The 27,829-nt window shown below is 43.5% G+C and overlaps 2 protein-coding genes across 2 annotated transcripts in view; both read right to left on the reverse strand.

Moving 5' to 3' along the window:
• cacna1ba (calcium channel, voltage-dependent, N type, alpha 1B subunit, a) overlaps positions 1-11,879 on the reverse strand; it is a gene marked incomplete at both ends in the record, with an annotated part of 221,504 nt that extends 209,625 nt beyond the window's left edge. The window contains 3 exons of the mRNA XM_080738497.1: positions 6,513-6,652; positions 8,694-8,799; positions 11,614-11,879. Coding sequence (XP_080594623.1) covers positions 6,513-6,652; positions 8,694-8,799; positions 11,614-11,879 — 512 coding nt within the window. The remainder of the gene's footprint in view (positions 1-6,512; positions 6,653-8,693; positions 8,800-11,613) is intronic.
• Positions 11,880-15,072: 3,193 nt separating this feature from the next.
• ehmt1a (euchromatic histone-lysine N-methyltransferase 1a) overlaps positions 15,073-27,829 on the reverse strand; it is a 50,927-nt gene continuing 38,170 nt past the window's right edge. Inside the window, exons 16-23 of the mRNA XM_080739480.1 lie at positions 27,329-27,496; positions 25,763-25,907; positions 23,959-24,036; positions 23,499-23,614; positions 22,996-23,082; positions 22,528-22,606; positions 19,568-19,743; positions 15,073-17,825 (exon numbers count right to left, since the gene is read on the reverse strand). Of these exons, the coding sequence (XP_080595606.1) occupies positions 17,681-17,825; positions 19,568-19,743; positions 22,528-22,606; positions 22,996-23,082; positions 23,499-23,614; positions 23,959-24,036; positions 25,763-25,907; positions 27,329-27,496 (994 nt within the window). The 3' untranslated portion in view covers positions 15,073-17,680. The remainder of the gene's footprint in view (positions 17,826-19,567; positions 19,744-22,527; positions 22,607-22,995; positions 23,083-23,498; positions 23,615-23,958; positions 24,037-25,762; positions 25,908-27,328; positions 27,497-27,829) is intronic.

The following is a 27,829-nucleotide window of genomic DNA, read 5'->3' on the forward strand; positions in this document are numbered from 1 at the left end:
CGCAGGTTGATCCCCACTGGTTCACCTGGTAGAGCAGATGCCATTAAGGCCGTGTACGTGTGCCGCCGGCCCGGGTTCGAATCCGACCTGAAGCCCTTTGGCGCATGCTCTGTCTCACTATACCATCTGAGTAAAGCGTGAAAATGCCAAAAAGGTCTACAAGTTGAAGTTGTACAAGCTTGCAGAATGTCTAGACACACGGGTAAGTGGTTCATTCTCTCATAATATATTTGTGTAAGTTTGGGTTCCTTCCCAGAAACTTAGTGGAGTCAAGAGTATAATATTTGCCTTTGAAATGCAGTGGAGTGAAAGTCATACGCTGAAACAAAGCTACGAGTACTCGAATAAAGTACGGGTAAAATGTACCGGTATGTACAGGGGTTGACACTAAGGTCTCAAGTACAGGTCATTTTCTACTTACTCAAAGGTGATGCCCACTTGCCCGAAAAGTAAATTGTCCATTCGAAAATTTGAATTATCGTTCAATTTAACACTTTAAAAATGTCATACCTCAAAATGTATCCTCATTTTTTTATCCTAGTTATGATTGAATATGACTATGGGTTCACACCTATTTTATATTTGTATGTGTAGCAGTGAAAACGGCACATAATAGGTAAACAGTGCTTTTATTTTACATTCCACAGAGAGGAAGACAGAGCGCTCTGGCCACGTTCAGGTGTTTAGACAGATATCTTGTGCTGTGTTTATAGACTGTTGCTTCCCATTTCAAACTAGCACTTGCCCGGTCGGGCAACCTGAAAGCAAACTCTACCTGCCCGAAAGTTTTATTTACCTGCCGGGGGCAGGTGGCCAAGCCTTAGTGTCAATGCCTGTATGTAGGTCTTCATCTGCTACATGTCGATATACCAGTATTAGGGGTGTAACGATAGAGTTTAACAGCGATACGATACGAGTCACAAAACATGGTTAACGATACGATACATGGACGATATTGGTTCATTCATGACGATACGATTCAATGATTTAAAATCGATATAGTAACTATTTAGCAAAGAAATTAAATCTGTGTAATACTGAGGCAAAGGAAGAGTACCTCAAAACTGTAAAGTACTTGAGTCTATGTACTTAGTTACTTTCCTGAGCTGAGGGATCGAGACATGTTGTCAGGACGTCACTGGACACACACGCACGCACGCACGCACGTACACACACACACACACACACACACACACACACACACACACACACACACACACACACACACATAGACCATGTATGTGTGTTGTGTGTGTGCACTTATGGATGCTTAAAGCCTTCTACACATACACATACACATACACAAACACATCATTGCTGTGGGACAGAAATCTCGTATCTCTGTATCTATTTCCGTAAATGAACACAAGAGAGTCGCGCAAAAGTAGTGAAAATAGCCGATCTCCAAGCTCACACCTCGCTGTAAGCTTGTAGGCTATTCTCACTATTTTAAATGAAACGCTGTGTTTCAAAAACTGTTCATACATACAAGGTTTCCACCCGACAGCCACGACATGTGTGCAAACAAACACACGCTAAACACACACAACGAATCGCAAGGCCATTTCCTTCAGGATGCACTGATCGAGCACAAAGCCATCATGATTAGTCATTAGCTCCTGCAGAATGATTATCCACATCATGGAGATCCTTCCTAGATGCTGCAAGGGAAGTGGAGTGAGTTTTTGGCATGGAACACTGGAGCCTAATAAATAATGATTAGATCTTTTTGGCTTTTAGTCTTTGTACTATAGATAAAACATGACAAATAAATAACTTAAATTAGAATAACCGGCACCAATAACCAAAATAAATAATGTACTATGATACCACCGTATCGTCGTTGTCGGGTGGAACCCTTGTATGTCCAGTTTGTCCACTGTTCGTTTTGTATTTATCATTTTAAAAATTGTTTAACTAGTGAAAATAGACGATTTACAAGCACAAAATAACTCGCACCACAAACCGTTGTGTGCTTGTAGATCTGCGATTTTCACTAGTTTTGTGCGACACTTTTGTATCATGAAGTGGGCCTTTTACTTGTAAACAGAGCTATGTCTACATTGTGGCATTGCGTAAAAAAACACAGTACTTCTTCCTCTTCCATGGCTGGCGATAAGGCGTCCAGACAGGCCGGCCGCTGTAATGGGCTGCATCATCCACCACCCAACCCTTCAATTACGGTTATCATGTCAGCCTCCCTGGCCCCAATTTAATCAAGCCTGCTGGGGCCACTCCCATCCACGCACGCTGGAAGTGGCCTTGCTGCTGCTATAGAGCGACAACCGGGAGCACAGGCTCTGACAGGCCGTCGATAGCACCCACCTCCACCCGCCACCACCACACAGCAGCACCTAGGGCTGTTATGACTGTGACTTTTGACTCGGCGGTGCAATTCACCGTTTGTCAGCCTTCTGATTGGTCCCTGAGACTCCCTGACTGGCCAACCAGAAAAAATCATTAACTTTTCGCTACCTGGGGTGGAGTTATGCAGTGGGAGAAAGTCCTTTCGTTCTTTCACCGCTGTGCGGTGATGCGGAGCACGGCCGGAGCGCAGTACGGCGCTGCACGGTCATAGCGATTTCGATAATTATAATGAATAAGCTTCAACAAAGTAGTTCACATGAACGACAATGATGTAACTAAGATATTCTATTGGGTAAATATATTTTAAATGGGCAGAATTACAATTAAAATACATGTTATGTTGACAGCCCAGCCTATAATTCCACAACTTCCTACCCACTGCACTGTGCTGCACTGCGCTGCGTTGTGAGCATGTAGATTGGCTATTTTCACAATTTCTGTTAGTTAAGTTTAAGCACGAGGAAGTCACTGAAGACGTTTAAGGACAAATCAACAAGCACTCGTTCTCACACTGCATTCAGTGGTTTGATCATAAATTCATACTTTAGGAAAAACTGTATTTGCATGGGTCAGCTAGGAAATCGCACAGAGCATATCTCAGCATTTCATATTCTTCAATTTAGACACTTTCTCTTTCACAAACACACACACACACACACACACACACACACACACGCACGCACGCACACACGCACACGCACACGCACACGCACACGCACACACACACACACACACACACACGCACACACACACACACACTGAGATCTCCTCTTTCTGGTGAAGTGTGAATTATACATTTCCTTTCCACCAAGCACAAATCATAGGTATGTATATATACCATGTGACTTCAACTGACTTCTAGTGGGCAGTGGTGGAAAAAGTACTCACATTTTCTACTTAAGTAAAAGTATCAATACTGCATTGTAGAAGTACTCTGTTACAAGTAGAAGTCCAGAATTAAGAATGTACTAAGCTCACAACGCGTCGCGATGCGACGCGTTGTGAGCTTGTAGATCGGCTATTTTCAAATAGCCAAGGTATAAAATAGGTCTAAAGTGGTTTATGTATATTTTATAATATTATAATTTATATCAGCAAAGTAACTAGTAACTATAGTTTTCAAATAAATGTAGTGGAGTAAAAGTACAATATTTGGATCCCAGATGTAGTGGAGATTGGAAATTGGAAATGCTCAAGTAAAGTACAAATCAAAATCAATCCTCCAGTTCTAGGCAACACAGAAGGGGGGGACTTTTTTTCTATTTCCACACAACTCCTCTAAGGTATATTAAAACTCATTTACTGCCTATGACTAGTTTGACGAGTTATATGGATGTGTCCACTCTGCCTATGACTAGTATGACGAGTTTGAAAAAAAAAAAAAAAAAAATTGAAAATTTTTTTTTTGATTTTTTTTTTTTGGACCCCATCAAATCTAGTAAGCATGATTTCAATCGCGATTTTGCATGTTCAACCCCCATACAACCCCATCTTTCAAACAGGGCGGCCATTTTTGTTTACATAACATGTAAAACATAATGGCTATTATCTCAAGAATGCCTGAACGGATTTCCAATCGGATTTTTTTGTTTGAAAGCTGTGAACAAACTGCACAAACATGGTGCATCATCTGTGCATGGGCGTGCATGATCCGTGCACTATAAATTACATTGAAGTCTATGGAGGCTTCTGGCGGGGAACCCTGATGGGAGCTGTTTCAAAATGGCAGTAAATGAGTTAATGACATAGTTCAATATTGAAAATGGGTGGTCTTCCCCTTTAAGTACAGTACTTAAGTAAAATGACTTAGTTGCTTTACACCACTGCCAGTGGGGTGGAGTTGGGTGTGGGTGTGTTTCTGATGTAAGCCCCGGTGGACCAGGGCCAAATAAATCTCTGTGCCATTAGGAAGACCCTCCCCTGATGGGACCGCCGTGACCTCCCATCAGGGAACACGTTGTCAAGTCATCACTCCTCCTTTCCAGCGGTGGAAAGCAACATTTACATAGGCCTGTCACAAATATTACATAATCGTCTAATCGTGATTGTTTGTCATAATCGCCATAATCGTTTCCATGTTGAAAAATGTTCATATATTTTCAAACATTTCCAAAAATAGTGGAAATAGCTTATCTACAAGCTCACAATGCGTTGCATCGCGACGCATTGTGAGCTTGTAGATCATGGAAACGATTATGGCGATTATGTAGATAGTAGATAAGCTATTTCCACTATCAATGTTCTTTTTAAAGTATAAAGTGGTCAAATATGTCAGTAGTTTCTTTGTATATTTAGCTTATGTGTCATATCTGCCATGTGCAACTTCAAAGTCTAAAAGACAAACAGAAATGTCAAAGACCAAAAAAACACAATTAAATCGTTAATCGCAATTATTTGAGTGACAATTAATCGTCATGTAAAATGTCATATCGTGACAGCCCTACATTCATATTTACTCAAGTACTGTACTTAAGAACACTTTTCAAGTACTGTACTTTCTCTTTACTTGAGAATTTCCATGTTTGTATAAGTTATGTTTCTACTCAGCAACATCTCAGAGGTAAATATTGTACTTATTTGACAGCTTTACCAGTTTCTTTTCAGATTTAGATTATTATTACAAAACATACATGAATCACTTAAGCCTTATTTTATTTCACAGCCTTCATGATGTATTTTTGAATACAAGAGGTCCAGTGTGTGTTCATCACAGAAATGCATGACAGACAGGTGCTGGCAGCTACACACACACGCAGCTACACACACGCACGCACGCACGCACGCACGCACGCACGCACGCACGCACGCACGCACGCACACACACACACACACACACACACACACACACACACACACACACACACACACACACAATATATATATTTACATCACGTATAGACTTCCATTCATTTTTATGCAAGTCCTGTGGCCTTACCCTAACCTCTATCCCTAAACCTAACCCCTAACCCTAACCTAACCCTAAACCTAACCCTAACCGTTGTGGGGACCTACTATTTTGACCCCACACTGTCAGAGGTGCCCTGCAGGTGACTGTGTGAACATGCGTTTAGTAGTCCCCATAAGTATAGCTAGACAAACTCACACACGCACGCACGCACGCACGCACGCACGCACGCACGCACGCACGCACGCACGCACGCACGCACGCACGCACGCACGCACGCACGCACGCACGCACGCACGCACACACACACACACACACACACACACACACACACACACACACACACACACACACACACACACACACACACACACTACACACACACACACACACACACACACACACACACACACACACACACACACACACACACAGCCTTCAAAGCCTATTCCAGTTTTGGTGCCCAGATCTTCCGAGGTGACCAGATCCCTCTAGAAATCACAATGTTTTGGGCACCCAAACTAAGTATGTATGTATGTTTTCCACCACCAGTCATCACTCCTCCCTTCCCTAAATCCTGCACTCCCATCCCCCTCTGCTGTATCTCCAGTACCACTCCTCCACCCCCAACCCCCCTACCCACCACCTCCGTTAGTTCCATCCTTCTAACAACCTCAAACAACCCCTCCTCCGTTCAGGAAGAAGGCAGCTGCAAATCGGTTTGGTAATAATCCTCGGAGGACATAAACCAGTTATTTAACCAGTTATTTAACGGCGGAAAAATACGTCATTTCTACACAACGTTCTAATTGTTTCCAATATCCAACAACAAGAACACAAACTAACCATGCATCTCTGCAACTCTTCCAGTCATATTTGTGTTGTGTGAGTATATAATGCACAAAGGCTTCCCTGCACCTTCAGCGTTTGGACCCGTGTGTAAACACAACACTGAACCTGTTCAAGAAGACAATACAGGCTATCTAGAGTCCGTTTATTCAGACTGGGTGAGAACACAATCGCCATCTGGAATGGCTGAGCACTGCTGCATCTTGTTCATTAGCAACCAAACACTCACTGGAACGGGCACGCGAGCACGCACACACACACACAAACACACACACACACGCACCCGGCCGTGCGCACGATACATTAGTATTGTTCTCTCCTCATTAATCGGCGCTGACCATCAGCTGTGTCAGTTAGCAGCTGTATAAGCCATTAGCGGAGCACTACTCACCCCGTGAGGACCACCACGAAGTCCATTACATTCCAGCCATTACGCAGGTAGGAGCCTTTGTGAAAGGCGAAGCCCAGCGCGATGATCTTGATGCCGGCCTCGAAACAAAATATTCCAATAAAGTAGGGCTCCGTGTCGTCCTATGGAGACGGGAGAGAACAGAGTTGGGAGGATGAATGAACCACTTGAACCCCCTCTCTAGTCCACTGTTTCCCAAACAGTGGGTCAGGAACCATGACGTGTGGGTCGCAGACACACTTTTTACGGGTACATTTATATTTTCACAACATTTTCAAAAAACATTCCCCAAAAAAGCGTAATTTTTCATGATAAAAAAAAAGAAAAATCGAAGAAATTCCATAAATTCGAAAACTAATGTTTAAGAAGTCGTGAAAATAGACGTTCTACAAGCTCACAGCGTGGCGCGAAGCGACAAGCTGTGAGCTCCATTCAGAAACACCCCCACTTAGAAACATCCCCATCCAGAAATACCCCCACTGAGGTTAGGGTAAGGGTTTAGGTTAGGTTTAGGTGACACCTCCATTTAGAATAATGGAAGTCAATCTTCTGAATGGCAATGTTTCTGAATGGTAACCCTTAAAGAGGTTTGCTCTTCTTATCCCTCTACAAACCTCTTTGACAAAAGATAGCCGATCTACAAGCTTACAACGCCTCGCAGCGCGAGGCGTTGTAAGCTTGTAGATCGGCTATTTTTTGGCTAATGCTCCACTCAGAATAGGGATGCTAGGGTTCAAATGGTTAATGTAAAAAACATGATTCTATCACACAAAGATTTGGCGGCCCCCCCTTGTAGTAACTCTGAGGACCCCCCTAGGGGTCCCGGACCCCCTGTCGAAGACCTCTGGTTTATGTTTAGGTAGGCATTTCTGAGAATAAATATTATGACTCCGGCGTAGAACCAAAGTAAGGCCGAGCCTCTTCTGCCCCTTTGGATCAATGAAACAGGGCAGCTGGGGAGGCTCCTTTGCCTTGGGGAATTGAACCTTCATTCTTTAAAAAGAAACACCCCCCCCTCTGGCCCTCTCCGAGCTACATGCAGTTATTTGATTGATTGATTGACTGATTGAAGGACTTAACACTAACAGTAGAACAGTGTGTGTGTGTGTGTGTGTGTGTGTGTGTGTGTGTGTGTGTGTGTGTGTGTGTGTGTGTGTGTGTGTGTGTGAGACAAAAGAAGGCTAGGACTATAAACCATGGATTGACATCTAGCCCTACTGCACATACAGTATGAAACAGCGCTGCTACCTATGAATGCATTTTGAGAAAAAATAATGCTGCTATTTGTTCCAAAAGTGTACCCTGTATATATATATATATATATATATATATATATATATATATATATATATATATATGAAATGTCACAATGCCACATAGCTCTGACATAGCTCTGTTTCCACAATGCTGTACCCCCTCCAATTGTATACTGTAATATGTTCCCCATTTTCAACTGTTTTTAATTTACTTGTAAAACTTGCTTTGGCAATGTAAATGTATGTTTTCTCATGCCAATAAAGCTCCTTTAAATTGAATTGTGTGTGTGTGTGTGTGTGTGTGTGTGTGTGTGTGTGTGTGTGTGTGTGTGTGTGTGTGTGTGTGTGTGTGTGCGTGCGTGCGTGCGTGCGTGCGTGCGTGCGTGCGTGCGTGTGTGTGACTGATGCAGAGCTGAATCAGAGGCTGCTCTTCGGGGGTCCTGATTAACCTACAGAGCCGTGAAGAAGAGGTGGGGGTGATCCAGCCCCCCACAGAATAACAACCTACCTTACTGTTATCTCTCAAGAGATTATTAAAGTGTACTGGGCACTGGTTATTGGAGTGGAATATTTCAAATCTGCCGTTGGATTTAAGGATTTGTGAGTGCTCGTCAGGCATGGAGGATTTTAAAGAAATGCATTATGGGTTTCTGTTGGGTTTCCTAGGCCCCCACAGGGTCACGAAAAAGTAGCTTTCTGCTGCATGCAGATGCAAAGGTATGACTAGGTCACAATTATTACATAATTAACATCTTCAAAAATAGTGGAAATAGCAGATAAGCTCTTTCTTTGCATAATAGTTTGTGTGTCATTTCTGCAATGTGCAACTTCAAAGCCTACAGGCCAAACAGAAATGTAATTGTCAACAACAAAAACGCGTTAATTAATTAAGACATAGTGTACTTACCAAGCGCTCTGACATGGGGGTCTTGTCACAGGCTGGCAGGTGTTGCTCCAGGGCCAGCACAATGCAGTTTGCTATGATGGTGGCCAGAATCATGTATTCAAATGGAGTGAGAAAGTTAAGGGAAGACTTGTGCATGGGAAGTGTACAGCATGTTAATTGGTAGGATGACTAGGCTATATATACTATATATTGTCGTTGTCGGGTGTTAACCTTGTATGTCCAAAACCGTTCGTTTTGCATTTATCGTTTTAAAAAACTATCTAAACTAGTGAAAACAGCCGATCTACAAGCACACAACGCCTCGCGGTGCGAGGCGTTGTGTGCCTGTAGATCTGCTATTTTCACTAGCTTTGTGCGACAGTCTTGTACGATGAAGCTAGGGCATTACTTCACGCCAAAAAAAATTGAAACTTGGAGATACAAGGTTTCTGCCCGACAAAGTGACGATATATACATCTATTTATCTATCTATACACACACACACACACACACACACACACACACACACACACACACACACACACACACACACAAACACACACACACACACACACTAAAGATCAGATTACACAATTTCAAAGCATTGGGCACATAGAAGCGGAAAAGCAGCTATAGTATTAGGAGTATTAACAATACAGTACAAATCTGCCACAGTCGCTGCCACAAAATCAGATCAAAACGACACCATAAAGCCTGATTCATACTTGGCACACAGACAACACAACAGCCCTACTAAGCCCCTGTGGGTCTGTAACAGGTCTTATTTGCAATACTGGGGGAAGGGGACCTGAGAGAGGGATAAGCCTAAGATTGTTGTTTCTCCTTGAAGTGCACTGCTTGTTTATTAGGACTATCATCGCCCCCTGGACACTGTCTGTAAAGTAAGACAGTGTCCAGGATATGTCAAAAACAGAGGACACGCAGCCTAGCCTAGCTAGGAGCAACAGATCCTACTGCACTGTAGGCCACGATATTACTCCACCTCAAGCAGCGGCGTCAGTTCAGAAAAGGCTAAGGTATGGCAACATGACTGGTGTCTTGCACGCGCGCAAGGGCGCGCGTGCAAGACACCAGTCATGTTGCCATACCTTTAGCAAAAGGCACGATTACAGTTCATTTCGTTATTTTCCCTTAGGTATGGCAGCTGCCATAGCTTGCCATACCCAATTGACGCCTCTGACCTCAAGACAAGGGAAGGGAAGGGAAGGGAAGGGGGGGCTTATAGTAATGCTCTGCTAAAAGTCAATGGCTGGCTGATAAATGTTTGCTCGGCACTGGAGTTTAACCAACCAGTTATGTAAGTAATGGAGGCCATTACACAACTGTAATGTGAATGAATTACTCTACACCTTGGGCATTCATTAAAAAGATTAAAAGGCGAACAGTGTGCCTCGCCATCGCGGTTCACTTCCTTCCTCCCAAAAAAAGAAACAAACAAAAAAACACAAAAGCCAGAATCTGCGTCACAGAGGCGAACACGTTTGATGAGTCAGGGAGGGGACTCGCGGGATGCTAAACTCAACAGGTGCCGCGGACGTCCACCGTCTATCGCAGGCCAGGAACGAGGAAAGATCAATGTGCAGTTGCAGTATGAATGTTTAAAGCGCCCCACCACGTCAAACTGAACGACCAGCATCCATATTTATGCGTTGTTTGTTTGTTTGGTGTCACACCCACGCGCGGCGCACAACAACAGCTTGCCTGAAGCCGATGATCTGATGCCTGCCTGCCTGCCTCTGTTTGCAGCGTGGTGATTTAGCACCTTGGACAGCGCCGGTGGTGCTGAAAGCGGTTACAACAGTAGGCTCTACGCATCACCACCACTAAAACATGATCTGATAGCACAGGGTAGGAGAGAGCCTATGATGAAGAGCCTATACAAGTATATAACTGCCTTCCAGGGTCAACTTTACGCAAATATCAGCATTCATTGCTAGGGCTAAGGGCTGTCACACAGTTATTACATAATCGTCTAAATCTCCTCAATCAAAAAGTAGTGGAAATAGCAGATCTACAATCGGCTATTTCAACTATCAATGTTCTTTTTTTAAGTATAACATTTTCAAATATGTCAGTAATGTCGTTGTATATTTAAGTTATGTGTCATGATTGCCATGTGCAACTTCAAAGCCTGAAAGCCAAACAGAAATGTAATTGTCAACGACAAAAACACAATTAAATCGTTAATCGCAATTATTTGAGTGACAATTAATCGTCATGTGTCATAATCGTGACAGCCCTATCAATCATTGCATATAGACCGTAGCTCAACGATAAAACCATGCAACACCTCAGACAGAGGGCACCACCCCTGTCGGTTCAGCCATGACTCAAAACTATCAACTTCTGTCATCACATAGCGGTTTATATGCTTCAATACCAGTGGTGTAAAGTAACTACGTAGGTACATTTACTTAAGTACATTTAGTTAATTTTGAGGCTATTTGTACTTTACTCGAGTATTTCCAATTTCCAATACTTTTACTTCTACTACACTACTACATCTCAGATCCAAATATTGCAGGCTACTTTACATTTATTTGAAAACGTCAGTTACCAGGTACTTTGTAGATTTGGATTAGGTTATTATTATAAGACATACAGCAGCCTACTTCAGACCACTCTTGTAGATCTGCTATTTTCAAAAGATTTGTGTTCATTTGAAAACTGGGATATTCTGCATAATGAGTATAGGCCTAGGTCTACTTTTGGTAATTTAAGGTCATTTGTACACCAAATTTTGACAGAGTAGGCCTATTTGTGCATTGCAGTATCACTTTTAAGTTTTACTCAAGTAAACGTGAGAGTAGCCTACTTTTCCACCACTGATTGAAAACATGCCCCAATAATCAACTTTAACGTATGGCCAACTGGTGTACCACTCTAGTCTTATGGATAAAGACATGTATATTAAGGATATGGCCACTCGGTGATCTTTTTGGCGTATTTCCGTATGATGTTGTCCTCGCTGAAGATGAACAGCGACCGGTTGACGGTGAGACAGTTCTGCTTGACGGGGATGGGGTTGTAGATGGCCATGGTGCGGGCTCTCTGGGCCATGGTCTGCTTGTAGACCCGCTGCCCGCCCGGCGGGCCCGCCTGCCGGCTGCCCCCTCGGCCCGCGGGGCCCGCGGGACCCGCGCCTCCGAACCGGCTGGCCGACAGGTCGTCCTCGAAGCGAGCCATGGTGATTCTTCTTGCGGAGGAGGAACAGCGCCGGTGCTGATCTTGCTGGAGGAGGAGAAGAAGAAATCAAAACTGACGAAGCTAGACAACGAATGGAGAAGAAGCATCACAACGCGCACAGTCGTCCCGGTGTTATAGAGCCACGAGTTCCCTTTTTTTAGGTGTGCGTAATAATGATGTCCAAGGCAAGGGGATGTTGTTCGAACGTTCAGATTGAGATGGGGGGAAAAAAATCTTCTCAGCGTCTCGCCTTTCTCTTGTTTTTTCCCATGCTTTTAATAACAATTCCCCGTATTTCGTATAAACGATGCGAAAGACGACGGTTGAGAAAGTTTGTATGTCCAAATTCCATGATGCATCATTTTCCTTGGGTTGTACTTCTATCCATATCCGACTGGGTTGGCCTCATCATCAATGGGCTCTCGGTGCGTTACAACAAGTCCCCCAGGAAGAAAAATCAAATAAAAACACTGCGAGTTTAACACATACAAAATGTGCGGCGATAAAGACACCACCTCACGTCACGCAGAGGATCTGATCCACGCCGTATCATGGACGAGGTTGCTCTGAGAATGCACAGCGTTCTGGCAAATGCATGATGTGAGCCCCGGCGACAACAGATGCAGCATTCTGGGCTCCTCTCCTCTTCTCTTCTCCTCCTCGGCTGATTTAACAATGCGGGGTTTGGTTTAACGGCCCCATGTTGCACAAACACAAAGTCTCTCACGATTCAATCACGCCACGCCACACGCCCCTTTTGTTTTTTAACCCCCCCGGTCCTCCTCGTAGGGCTAGCGTTCTTCAGGGAATCTTTTTGGTAAATCACGGTGGGTATTAGTAAAGGACTTTCTCCAACAAGCCACCGTGCTCCTTATGAATCGACCCACGTGACCGACAAGACGCCAGCCAGTGGCTCCACCTGTATCCATAGCATCAGGGAGGAAAAGTGGAGAAAGCCTCTCTCTCTTTCCCTCCCTCCCTCCTTCTCTCTCTCTCTCTCTCTCTCTCTCTCTCCCCTTCCCTCCTCCCAGGGGTGTCGCACCAAATTATGGGCCCTGGGTACAAGGATTCACTGCGTTATTTTGTTCTTGACTTTAACTATTGAAAAATAGCAGATAAGCTCACAGCGCTGCGAACCTGTTGGTCTGCTATTTTTGCAAGTCTTTGAAGAAGAAAAAAAAACTATGTTTCTATGTCAGTGGTGGTGCTCAAACTTTTTCATGTGAAGGACCCCCAAAATGATATGTATTTGTCCACGTACCCCCATCTCAAAATATTTAGTTCCAGGGATCCCCCAGAAGCAAAATTTTGGTTACAAATGTTTGCTTAAAAAATACATATAGGCCTATTCAAAGATTTTCACGTTTCAAAAATAGCAGATCTACAGGCTGTGAGCTTGTAGATCTGCTATTTTTCAATAGCTAAAAAGTATAAAATAATAAATGCCCTCCACCTTGGGCCCTAGTAACTCAGTCCCCCCCACTCCCCTTGTGACGCCCCTGCGCCCTCCCTCTCTCTCCCTCCCTCCCTCCCTCCCTCCCTCTTTCTCTCCTTCTTCCCTCCTCCCCTATCATTCAGTACCTCCCTTCCTTCCGTCTTTCTCTCCCCCTGACCCCCTCCCCTCTTTGCTTTTAACTATCAGTTCACATTACATGATAGAACCATTCAAATGAATGCACCCCCAGCTGGGCGGGGTTGCCAAAGGGGGATGTTGTTGCCTCCTGCTAATATATCTGCATATGTAACGGGCACACTTTGTGTTTTTGTCATTCTGAATGATTTCAAAGCCAGTTCAGGCAGTAGGGCTTCTTCTTTGCCCTTATAGGGGCAATTAATTGATAATTCGTAGAGCTGAGTGTACTGTTGAATTAATCATTTTGAGTGGAGAACACGGCTATGAAAAGAAGCCAATGTTTGGCCAAAGGCATTTCTTCTCTGCTTTCTAAACACGTTAATGTAGCATTCGTCTGTGTGAGCAGAGAGAGAGAGAGACCATCAAAAGAAAACAAATAACAAAAGGCGTGTTAAAAACATTTTAATTGCCAATTACACATGATTTAAAAAAAGCTTCGTAAAACAGAGTATTATTGTCTGGTAAAAACATGATTGTATCATCAAAAGCCCACTGAAATTAAACGTTATCCATCATTAGTGTCCTCGTGTTGGGCCTTAAGGATGCTCTGATTGGGATTTGTCCACGTCAACAACTTTCACTGATTTGATCTTTTCTGTCAGACATATATTTCAAAGATCTTATCCATCTATCTCAGCACTGTGAAAATAGAGAAATTAGCTAATGCCGTCTTTCCATTGTGTACGAATACATTGAATGTTTAATTCAGTTTGTATGCACCACACATCTGGAACAAACTTCCAGAAATCTGCAAGTCACTGTTTGCCGTTGCACTTTACTGAGGTGTTTTAATCATTTCTAGTACACGCTTTTTCATTCTCTTACGCTCTGCCTTAATGTCTCAACACTAAGGGCCCTATTATGATCCAGGTCTTATGCCTTACGCCTTAACTTCTTTGCCTTTTTTTACTATTTTGTTTTTTAAATATTTCAAATAGCTGATCTGCAAGTTCACAACGTGCAGATGTAGATCGGCATTTGAAGTATTTAAAAATGTTTTTCAAAATAGTGAAAAAAAGGTAAAGAAGTTAAGGCATAAGGCATAAGACCTGGATCATAATAGGGCCCTAAATGTTTTTTTATGGAAAATAACCTGAATTGCCTAATGTTGAAATGTTCTTTAACAATGATTCTCAACCTGTGGGCCGGAGCCCGCTGGAGGGCCATGTGGATACTGCAAGTGTACTTCAAATAATTGTGAAAATACTAAGATTTTAGTAATAACAACAATATGAGAAATATATACATTTCATGGTATTCTTTTCTCTAAAACAATTGAAAATGTGTGTTAACTACTTTAGTTTGATCCGTTGATCATTAAAATAAACATGCTTTGAAAATGCATGTAGCCCAGTTAAAGGGGAAGACCACCCATTTTCAATATTGAACTATGTCATTAATATACCTTAGAGGAGTTGTGTGGAAATAGAAAAAAAGTTCCCCCCCTTCTGTGTTGCCTAGAACTGGAGGATTGATTTTGGGGTTTGTATTGTAAAGTACAACAGTGTGATGTCATCAAGTTGTACTTTACAATACAAACCCCAAAATCAATTCTCCAGTTCTAGGCAACACAGAAGGGGGGAACTTTTTTCCTATTTCCACACAACTCCTCTAAGTTATATTAATGACATATTTCAATATTGAAAATGGGTTGTCTTCCCCTTTAAGTGGTCAGATGGGTGGGCAGCAAACACCTTCAAGATGTTAATGTCCTCCTGATCCAGAAAAGGTTGAGAACCACTGTAAAAATAACCTTGCACTGCCTTTGATACTTGATAAGACAGCAGGCGGTGACATTCACTGGTAGCAAGTGGGATGCAATACACAGACTGACAAACTATTTCCGCTAAAAGGACAACTTTGTTTTTTTACAACAAGGGTTCATATTTTAGATTGTAATTAGAGAAAAAGAAAAAAGTGAGTGTTAAAATGTTTTCATTTGCTTCGTTCTATTGTTTTATCGCGTTTACCGTGCTAAAATGCGGGGCATGCGTACGCATGGGGGCATGCGTACAAGTGGCTGAATATGTCTTTTTAGACACAATAAGCCAGCAGTTTCTTTATTTCTATTTACAGTAACACTTCTAGCCCCCACAAGTCACATCCAACCATGAAAGGTTGCGTTGTATCTTGGGAATGGGCTTATTCTGTGTAAAATGACATATTTAGCCACTTGTACGCATGCCCCCAGCCACTGAAATAAGAATCTCTAAAACAATAGAAAGAAGTAAATGAAATCTTTTATAATCTTTTATAATCTAAAATATGAACCCTTGTTGTAAAAAACTAAAGTTGCCCTTTAAAAAAGAAAACCGGACTCATCTCATGTAACATCTGTGATATCAATGCTTAATGGCGACTGGCCAATCAAAGGCATCCCTATGTGTGATGGTTAAAACAACTGTGCCACATACTGTAGATTTTGGCACAGGCAGGTTCAGCAGGGAAGGGGTGTGTGTAGCTAGTTGGGATCCATCATCCTAAAGATTTTAGGTTCCGGTTACTTTACGATTCCCTTTTAACGGTCCGATTCCTTTACGGCTTCCTTTAACCACTGCTATAGGTGAGTTCCAAATGGACCCATATATGTCTGTAACTCTGAGACATATAGGTCAGTAACTTGGAGACATACAGGTCTGTAAAGGGCTTTGCACACAGGACCGTTGCGTTTCTTTCCGTTTGCCGCTTGATTAAAACGCATTGGATTTGGTGTGCAAGGCTGTGCGGAATCCACACTGCGGATCCGAAAAGGAGTCATAAAAGGAGTCAAAGAAAAACGCACAGCCGCAGCCACCTGCCGCATGGCAAATTTGGAGCCGGTGTGCAGGTGGTCATAGAGAATCATTGTTTTCTTTTAAAAAATTAAATCATCTGTTTTTTCCGTGCGAAAAAAACGCGTCTGTGTGCAAAGGTCTTAACCCTGAGAGTGTACACATTTGTACACTCTCAGGGTTATGGTGGTCCTTTGAGAACCACCGGTATTGTAATTGTATTGCGGACACAAGGTCCAAATGCCAGTGTGACAAACCGCTTCAAGAAACTGTTCCAAATTCCGGTTTCTCAATGTTGGATCCGGTTCCGGATCCCAACCCCTGGTAGTTCTCTTTTTAAGGAAAAACCTTAGGAATCCCCCTTCTTCTAACATCCAACACAAGCAAAGACCCCCCACACGTATACATACACAACATACACAAGCTCACAACGACGTGTTGTGAGCTTGTAAATCGTCTATTTTAGCAATGTTTTTTACTTTTGAAAAAAAAAAAAAAAAATTGGAGTGATAATCACATTGAGAACATACAGGCAGGCAGTGGATGAACGCAAGTTACTTCAACATTTTGTACTAACGTCAAACAGGCATGGCCTCACGGCCCCTCGTGTGATCTTTGGCGCTCCGCTCCCCCAGGGGGCTCGCCTCGGACCCCAGTTTGGGAACCACTGACTTCAGGGCTTCTTCATCATTAGCCCTGGCAGCAGGGACGTGCTGGCCATTGGGAAAAGCGGGACAACTCCCGAACGGCCGGTTCATTCCCGGCCGGTCCAGGCCGGCCATTAGGAAAACATTAAATCGTCACTGTCGGGCAGAAACCTCGTATCTCCAAGTTTCAAATGTATACATTTCTTCACGAAGCAAAGCCCTGCTTCATCATATAAGGCTGTTGCACAAAAGTAGTGAAAACAGCAGATCTACAAGGCGTTGTGTGCTTGTAGATCGACTGTTTTCACTAGTTTAAATCATTTTTAAAATGATAAATACAAAACAAACGGTTTTGGACATACAAGGTTTCCACCCGACAACGACGAAATATAACTCATGTACAGTAATTGGCCCACTGGCTTGTCACGTGTCATGAACTGAAATGGCAAATCTTTGAGTAGCAGCAGCGCTATAGAGAGAGATCTCTCTCTATAGCACGCGATGAGGGCCTCTACAACTCTTTTTCCCAGGCTGAATCAGGGGCCCAGCACGTCCCTGCCTGGCATTACTTCCACAAGTCTTTTAACCAAATGGGCACGTCTGGAAACCACTACGTATTAATCTTCTAGAGGGGAACCCTAAGGTGTTCGTTCACTGGCTACGTTTTGACCTTTGAAGATCACTCAAAGAACAAACCCTTTGTTAGTAACGAAGGACGAGTTGGGTTTTCAAGCGAGTGGTGCTGTGCGTCTATCTGGCTGCAGACTGCGGCGTCGTGCCGCTCAACATCTCTGCCTGGACGCTGTTGGTGGACGTGTAACGGCATTTGGCAGAGCCACACTGGCAGCTGAAGTACTTGTTCTTGATCCTCCAGTAGTGGTCGCCGTAGTCAAACCTGTAGGCAGGACAAATAGAACGGATTAGGTGTTTAGCAGGCGGTGTTTATCCAGAGCGAAAATAAGGCGAGGTAAATAATCACATTACTGTCAGTAGAAGGCACAGTGTTAGTGCCTCAAGAAACTAAGACACCAGGTAAACCACGAGCCGAGCGTCTGTCTAAACAAAATGCTATCTAAATAACATCTAGACATTGAAACTATAGGATACCAGGTAAACAATGAACCTGGCATCGGTCTAAATTTTAGTAGTAGTAGTGGCGGTAGTCTAATTTCCTAATGCCCCTTTTAACCTGCTTGCTGCCAAGCATTACAATCTTCGATGTCTTCCATTGCCAGAATCTTCAGATTCTTACCTTTTAATGTGCACGATGTGCACAGGTCATGCACGGATGACGCACCACACGTGTGCACGCCATTCACAGCTTTCAAACAAAGAAATCCGCTTGGAAATCCGTTCAGGCATTCTAAAGATATAGGCTATAGTGTTTTCTTCAAATGTAAACAAACATGGCTGCCATGGGAGCTGCCATGGGCTGTTCTGTGAGTCAAACATGCATTTCGTGATCACGATCAAACCGAAACCGGAAGTAGTAAGGAGAGTAGGGAGAGCAAAAAAATAAAAAAATAATGTTTTCAAAAACGTCCAACTCTGGAAACTCGGGGTTGGCACCATATGTGTTAAGAGCTAATTTGGGGGGCCCCCAATAACCCTCCTTGTCTAGGACATATTCTGTTGATGCAGGCTTTGAGACAATAGAGGAGTGTAGGGTTAGGGTTAGGTGAACATGTGCTGATAAGATTTGAATTTGAAAACGTACCCCTGTCTATCGGGCCGCTTTGTGTGAGCGACAAGTGCGTTCTGAAAAAAGCTGCTGTTGGGGACAATTCTGCACACATCTTCGCGTGCGATAATGCAAGTGGGGTCATATGGGTGGGCCTGTTTCAATTGAAACAGCTCTCTACTCAAATCCATGGTTAAACACATGAATTCTGGTGTCCCCATTTTGTAATATAAATATAAAAAAGAAAAGACAAGAAAAAAGCAGATGTACAAGCTCAAAATGTGACGTCACACATTTCTTTTTCTTTTTTTTATCCCACAATTTTGTAACCCATTTTTCACCCAGTGCCAATTGCCTAATCCTGGGCTCTACTCTCCCTCGGACTGACCTCATGCTTCCTTCTATGCATGAGGAGTCCAAGTTGCTTCTTTTCACCTGACAGTGGAGATTTCCCTGGTTTGGACGTAGCGCGTGGAAGAAACACGTTATTCCAACCAGTTCCTTTCCCCCTCATCAAGCGCCACGGCTGGCAAGGGGGAGGCATTTTTTTTTTTTAAGATTTGTTTTTGGGCTTTTTGCGAAATGGCAATGCCTATATGGTATGCGCCTGGTCCACTAGGCCACCAGGCATTATTGAGACCAGGATTACTGCATGTTTTTGTGAGGGTATCTACCCTAGGTGACACGGGGAGAACATGCAAACTCCACACAGAAAGGCCCTATCGCCAACCCCACCTAGGGTGTGGGCGCTGATAACGCGGAGGGAGGAACACGGCGCCAGCGCCCACAGCGTCCCCCGGCGGGAATCAAACCCAGGACCTTCTAGCTGTGAGGCGAAGCGCTAACCACTGCGCCACCGTGTCCCCTGACGTCACGCATTTGTACTTTTGCAGCTTAACACTGTTAAAGTGTATAGACAGGGCTTATGCAGGTACATAATGTCTTCGATTACTCACCCTATCTGGTCTCCTGCCTGGATTGGCCTGCTGGAGAAGAAAGCGATCCGTGGGAAGCGCAGGTCCTGGTGCATGGTGAACACCCGCACCGCCAGCAGGTTAGGCTCACACAGGTGGTTAATAAAACGGCCAATGTTGCCGAAGAGCCGCGCATCGATGCAGTGCACGTCACCCACCTGCGGGGGAGCAAACACAGCGTTTAAAAGCCACTCGTTACTTTCTCATTAGAGCTTTCATGACTGAGCTTACATATATAGGAGCAGTGGCGTCAGTTCAGAAAAAGCTAAGGTATGGCAACATGACTGGTGTCAAGACGACACCAGTCATGTTGCCATACCTTAGCAACAGGCATGATACATTTATTTTAAGAAGTACATTTTATGTTTTCCTCCGTTTCTACGGTTTCTTGGGCAGCCTGGAACAGTTGTTCAAGCGCAGCTAAACTTGGAATGTTAGCAAACGTGCCACAATTAACAATAATGCATTGCACCTGTGCAGCTGAGCTGCGGAACCTGGGAATATACCATTCTGTCAAGATGAGGAGAATACAAGTGTGGAGAATACAATTATAATACCTTGTTAAAGTGACCATTTTGTTAAATGTTGCATTTGTAGTTATTTTACTGTAATTTAACAGCATAATAACCAGCATAGATAGACAAAGAGACATTCATGGATTTATATTTAAAAGTAACTTTTATTTCCCCCCCTGGACCCAGGGTATGGCAGCTGCATACCCCTGCCATACCCAATTGACGCCCCTGTATAGGAGGATAAAGAAATCTATAATAATCAGTGGTGTTTTCTACCGCCCCAGAACAAATTTAAAGACATTGTATACCGTCTACTAAGCATCTGAGGGAGGTAGCGTATCAGATACACAGGAGGAGGGGCCGGGGGCAAGTGGACTTCAATAGAGGGTATGCGCATGGCATAAAGTGAATGGCAAATCGAGTGGCAAAGTGAGTTTAACGCCGTTTGACGTTGTTAGGCCTAGAATTATTGAATGCTTTAACCAGTGAAAAATAGCAGCGCTAAAAGCTCACAGCGCAGCACCAAGTGCCGCGCTGCGAGCTTGTAGATCTGCTATTTTTGAAAAAGTTGTGAAAATGTGTGCAAATCTTTGACTATACGTATTTTCAAAGCGAACGTTTGTAACTCAAATTTTGCTTCTGGGTGGTCCCTGGAACTAAATAAATATAAATATCAGTTTGGGGGTCCTTCACATGAAAAGGTTTGAGAACCACTGACATAGTAGTCTCTCAAGAACAGACTAACTGAGCTCCAGTTAAGTGAAAAGGACCTTTTCTTTGACGATGGCTGGCCAGATTGCTGACATAGAAACACAGGTTTTTCAAAAAAATCTTAGGATTCAAAAGACACTTATAGGATCTGGTCAAAATTCTAATTTTCATGATTTTTCAAAAATAGCAGATCTACAAGCTCGCAGCGCGGCACTCGGTGCACTGTGAGCTTGTATATCTGCTATTTTTCAATAGTTAAAGCATAAAATAATGATACACAATATAGTGTACCTGTTCTGAATGGGTTAATGAAAACAGATAGGACTTTTCTGTTTGGATGTAAATGAGCCGTCAAGGCCAGAGAGTAGTTTTTTGCCACTCAGTAGGCGTTCCTGCATAACTTCCGGGTATGATGATGATGATGTCACACGCATACCCTCTATAGACTTTTTCATGTGATAATTAGGCGTCCGAGGTGAATGCTTAAGTGTGGCTATTGAGGTGATAATGACCCCACTGGCCATGGGAGTTTGGAAGTAGCTCACAATTATATATCGTCGCTGTCGAAGTTTCAAGTTTGTATGTTTTTTACAAGTAAAGCCCTGCTTCATCATACAAGGCTGTTGCACAAAAGTAGTGAAAACAGCCGATCTGCAAGCACACAACGCCTCGCGGTGCGAGGCGTTGTGTGCTTGTAGATCTGCTATTTTCACTAGTTTAGTTCATTTTTAAAACAATAAATACTAAACGAAAGGTTTTGGACATACAAGGTTTCCACCCGACAACGACGATATGTTAGAGCAGTTATTTCATTTCGAAGGCCACGCGGTCATTTCATCCGCTGACCACACATGTGCGTGTGAGGGAATAATTATGGTATACCCTCTGGAAAAACATAGAACATACTGTACCACTGATAATAATAATAAAAATAAAAAAACAGCTATGGTAAAACACGAGTAATGCCGTTGTCAACTGATGGGGGGCAGACCTCCATTCAGAAACACCCCCACTTAGAAACATCCCCTTTCAGAAATACCCCCACTGAGGTTAGGGTTAGGGTTTAGGTTAGGGTTTAGGTGACACCTTCATTTAGAACAATGAAGTCAATCTTCTGAATGGCAATGTTTCTGAATGGAGATGTGTAACCGTCAACTGATGACAATACAAGGCTTAATCAGCTCTGTGCATAACGGTAGTCCCAGTGTTCAGAATGTGGCATACATGTTTCCTTTTCCCAGGTCATTTCCCATAGCATCGTTTGATTCATTTTTTTTTTTGTTTTTGATTGAAGAATTTATTAGAAGATTGCAATAGAAACAAGTACAGTTTCATGACAGTACAAATAACTGGTACAAGGTCTACTAAAAGGAGATCCTAGAAAGCCGAGGCTTATTTCCACAGGAACCACACTTTAAGTATCATTGACATGACATAAAAGGAGATCCTAGAAAGCCGAGGCTTATTTCCACAGGAACCACACTTTAAGTATGTGTTTCCGGTTCGGCCCATAAAATAAAGGGAAAATTGACTGGAACTGGAAACAATTATATGCCACCTTCTGCAACCTGGGATTATGGATGCTTTTGATGAGAGGGAACATACAGGCATGATATTACGAATTTTGTAGGAATGTCGTAATATTATGTAATTATTAATGTTGTGAAACCAGTGCATGTAAAACTTAATGAGGCATTAAATTAATATTTATTTCACCTTATTGTCAAGGGTGAAGAGAAAAGAGTCATTCTCTCTTCTGTCAGCTTCTGCATCCGATATAATCTCCCCGACATACCTGCGGAATGATCAGTTATATTAACGACCTGGTTCTAAACATGGGGTCTGGGGACCCCCAGGGGGCCTTAAGGGGATTCCCAGCTAACTGACAGATAGTAAGGAACCAAAATGGACCCTTACGCGTCTGTAACTCCGAAGAGTGTACAAATGGAACCAATCCATTCAGTCCATTTGCACACTCTCAGAGTTAAACACGCACTGAGGCTTTTGCTGTATAGATTGGGGTCTTGGTGATACAAATTGCATCAAATGGGCGTCCATTGCATATCAAACTAGAGGTCCTTGAAATAAAATAAATATGATAATCACTGTGTTAAAGGACAGGCTTTGCTTTCGTTTTATGACTGGATGACAAACATAATATTCACGTCTGAAGCCAGTTCTCACTCGCAAATGAATGTTCCTTGAGGGATATTCTGCATCGCTCTGACCGCCCAGCCCATCGTCTGCGTCCTGTAGAGTTGTAGCCGCACTCTGAAAGAGAGAGGAAACCTTTATTTAGCTCCACCGAATCGAGAAACATGGGAGAGGAACATATCGTCGCTGTCAGGTGGAAACCATGCATGTCCAAAACCGTTTGTTTTGTATTTATCATTTTAAAAATGATTTAAACTAGTGAAAACAGCCGATCTACAAGCACACAACGCCTCGCACCGCGAGGCGTTGTGTGCTTGTTGTGAGCATGTAGATCTGCTATTTTCACAATAGAACCATGTTACACAAAATGTAATTCCTCAACTCTTAGTGCTCGTCAGAGCGTGGGGGGGCTCCCCAGTTAAAATATGATTATTTTGGGGGTCGCGGCCTGAAAAGGTTGAGAACCACGGGCCTAAAGTACTGCAGTGCATTCTTTGTCAAGTTTCCAGCGGTGTAAATAAATGAGCTCAGACCTGAGTCCGTTCTGGACCACGCGGTTCCGGCAGCTCCTCCAGCAGGAGCAGGCATGGTTGCACTCAAACAGCACCGGAGGCTCCCTCTGACAGAAGTCCAGAGGGAGACGACCCTCCTGCACGCACAGGGAAAAGGAAGGAGGAGGTCAGAATTATTGAATGCTTTAGCTATTGAAAAATAGCAGATATACAAGCTCATAGCGCGGCACCGAGTGCATATATCGCATATCGTCCCATCCCTACTGCTATGTTTTTGTCTTTAGGCTTATGGTTCAAAGTGGCATTCATAAAAATCACGGTTCTAAAATGTTGATGCCCTCACAAGTAAAGTATGGTAATACAGACAGTAGAATTGTGTGTGTGTGTGTGTGTGTGTGTGTGTGTGTGTGTGTGTGTGTGTGTGTGTGTGTGTGTGTGTGTGTGTGTGTGTGTGTGTGTGTGTGTGTGTCCGCCAACTTACACTGTCATACCAACAACGTAGACTGAGTTGACCACACATGCAAGTACTGGATGAGCATTGGTCTGTGCAGGAACAGTGCTGAAAAGAGACCATTAGCAATTCCGTTATTCTTAAGTCAAGTAAACATTTTCTTTTATTTTTTAATATGAGTTTCAAAACGACTTCCAACGTTCAACGGAGAGACTTAAAGGGATAGTTCACCCCCCAATATCGATTACTTGAATTCATGGATATTTTTAGTTTTTGTCGCATTCCTAAGCCAATAATTTGTGTCTCCATAGGCAACAAAACGGGTTTTTCATGTCTCCACAGAGAAGTCTCCACAGAGAACCACTGCTGGTCATCAAATTATTGGCTAAAAATATATCCATGAAATCAGTGTTTTGTCGACTAAAACTATGACGAAAAATGTTTGTCGACTGCGTTTTCTTCACTAACGAAAACTAAATAAAAACTAAATAAAAACTAAGCTGTGATGACTAAAACTAAGACTAAATATATTGACAATTTCGTCAACAAAATAAAAACTAAACTAAAACGTTAGGGAGGGACTAGTGAAGAAGATAGTCATTTTATGTTTGGTTGCTCTCAGTCTCAGGTGTTGCATGCTGAAAATAGCAGATCTACAAGCTCAACGCGCCGCGCTGCGACGCGTTGTGAGCTTGCAGATCGGCTATTTTCAGCACGCAACCAAGTGTAAAATCAGCCATTACAATGTCATCAAGGCCTGCAAAATACATTTTAGTTGACTAAATCAACTGTAGATTTAGTTGCCTAAAATCTTATGATATTTAGTTGACTAAAATTAGACTAAAACTAATACTTTTCAGGTGACTAAATTATGACTAAAACTAAAAGACATTTTATTCAAAAGACTATGACTAAAACTAAATCAAAATTTGCTGTCAAAAACAACACTGCATGATATCATTTTTTGGGGTGTGAAACTAAAGCCTGATGCATGCTCCAATATGTTACATTTACACAGTAAAATCCTGTGTTCATTTATGCATTTGTAACTCAGAGATACAAATGCCGTCAGAGTTAAATTATTTGCGTGATAAGATTTTATAGTGTGTGTGTGTGTGTACACCAACACCCAAGGAGCTGTCCTGTACAACTAGCTTAACTACGGACCAAGTGGACTGGAAGAGGTGTTGTTGCACAGAACATTTACTCTGTTATTTCCCCTGCCCACAGAGTCCCATTTCACAGGCTGTAGCAGCGGAGCTCAGGGACATGCTGGGCCCCTGATTCAGCCCGGGAAAAAGAGTTGGAGAGGCCCTCATTGCGTGCTATAGAGAGAGATGATCTCTCTATAGCGCTGCTGCTACTCAAAGATTTGCCATTTCAGATCATGACAAGTGACAAGCCTGTGGGCCAATTACATGAGTTATATTTCGTCATTGTCGGGTGGAAACCTTATATGTCCAAAACCATTTTAAAAATGATTTGAACTAGTGAAAACAGCTGATCTACATGCACACAACGCCTCGCACCACGAGGCGTTGTGTGCTTGTAGATCTGCCGTTTTCACTACTTTTGTGCGACGGCCTTGTATGATGAAGCAGGGGTTTGCTTTGCGAAACAATTTACACTTTTGAAACTTGGAGATACGAGGTTTCTGCCCGACAGTGACGATTTACTTTGTTGGCCGCCCAGCCCCCAAAATGGCACGAAGGCCGACATTTTATTTTTATTTTATTTTCCTAATGGCCGGCCTGGACCGGCCGGGAATGAACCGGCCGTTCGGGAGTTGTCCCGCTTTTCCCAATGGCCAGCACGTCCCTGGCGGAGGCTTCACCTGTAAGTGAGTGATGTCCTTGTCTATGTTCATCTGGGACGTGACGCAGCTGTCCGGGATGTACTTGAAGTTGTCCGGACAGGGCTCTCGGTCCACGCCGTTCACACACATTATCGGCACGGCCTCGTAGCCTCGAGAGATGTCACTGAGGAGGGCAAACGCAGCGTTACATCGTGAATACAAAAAAGAAGGTAAGATGACAAAACCTAGACATTACCAGCCAGCGAGGAGCCCCCACAGGGAGGAAGTAGCAACCTTAGTCCGACTCCTCCTGCCCAACACTACCTGACGCGTGCGTGTTTTTGCCAACGAACCTAAGCACAACAGTGGGGGCACGGGGGGCTGCAAGGGAAAAGCTAGTTTTTGGTGATGCCGACGGAGGTGTGTCGTCTCAGGCGACCATGAGCCACGCGAGACAGCGGCGAGCGAGCGGTAGCGAGCGAGTCGTCGTGTCGAGCGTTGCGACACTACTCAGCGCCGTTACCAAGTGATGTGCCGTTATGGACAGAATAATAAATCTTCGTCCCCCCTGACTTTCGGCACCTCCGTGCGGTCCAAGTGAACACAGCGAAGCGCTCCCTACCTCCTTGCCCACCACTGACCCCCACCGTTCGTTGACAAACGCCAGGTCGCCTACCTGACAGGTGCCATCCCAGCCTGTAGGAGTATGTACATTGACAAAATAATATCACCTTCCCTCTCCCAAAACAGGGGCTAAATGTTTAGGTTGACGCTTGACAAAGCCTAGCACGACTTCGGTGCGGCAAGTCGTGCAGTAAGTCTGATGGCAGGTGTGACGTTCCACCTCAGCAATCCATCTCCCAGGTGTCTTGCACATTGTAACGAGGATAGACTCCCGCATTCTCGGCCGATACCGACAATAAGCCTACTTCAAGGACTTATGACAATCGCTTTTTTTCAGGTTTCCTGACATATTTTAATTAACCAAAAAAAAAAAACTTAACTTTCAATATTCAGTGGTTTTTCTGTAATCTGTAGTTTTTTTTTTAATAATTAGGCTCAGAAAGGTGAGTTCATTTGTCTCTGGATGTACTCATCATCATCATGGTTGAAGGGGGGGGGGGGTATCACCTTTGCTGTTACTTTACATTGTGTTTGCATCTGTCTAGTCTCTCCATTACAGACTTCCGCATTTTCAAGTGAAAAGAGCGACCAAACCTTTCCTTGACGATGGCTATTCAGATTGGCATCTGTCCAATGCACCATTTACCATTTAGCACTTTGGTTGTTGCGTTCACCCTCCCCTACAACCACACCCTCCCCTGGATGATGATGCGTACGTCCAGAGGCAAATTAACTCACTTTTCTGAGCCTATTAATAAAAAAAAAAAAATACAGATTACAGAATGATGAAAGTTCAGGTTTCTTTGGTGTAATTTAGGTCAGGAAACATGAAAAAGAAAAAAGAAAACGTCTCAAAATAATGAAATTTGTTATAAGACCTTTAAATGCCAGATGCACCTTTTTATGTTAAGAAATGACGAACACAAATAAGTCTGGCCTGGACTGTGACAGAAATGAACCGATAACTATTATCACTCCCACCTGCTGAGGGCCCGGTCTCCATGGCAGTCCCTGCCTCTCCTGGCGTCGGTCAGCTTCTTGTTGGTGTTGAGAGCGCTCCACACCTTGGAGCCGTAGAGACAGCAGTTCAGAGCCGTGTCCCCGTCCTTGTTCCTCAGGGTGACATCAGCCCCTCGCGACAGAAACAGCCTGGGGACATAACAGTATGTGCACGTTACAGTAGGTGACATGCATGTACAGTACATTACACAGGGTTCCCCAGGGGTGAAAGTGGTTTGAAATTCTTGCCGGAACTGTCCCAAAATTGGCCGCGCAGCGAAGCTGCACGGCCGGAAAAAAATTGGGAGGCTCTAACCCCCCAAAACCCCTGAAATGCATAGAAAACTGCATTTTGGCATAGTTATACACACAATAAAAACATTACAGGTCCTACACCTGAATTAGGCAACGGCATTACACTTACTGTAACATGAAACATGATTGAAATCCTAAAGGAAATATCTATAATAAGCCTCTTCATAT

The sequence above is a fragment of the Nannobrachium achirus genome (genome assembly GCF_963921795.1).
Source record: "Nannobrachium achirus genome assembly, chromosome: 12".
NCBI classification, from domain to species: domain Eukaryota; kingdom Metazoa; phylum Chordata; class Actinopteri; order Myctophiformes; family Myctophidae; genus Nannobrachium; species Nannobrachium achirus.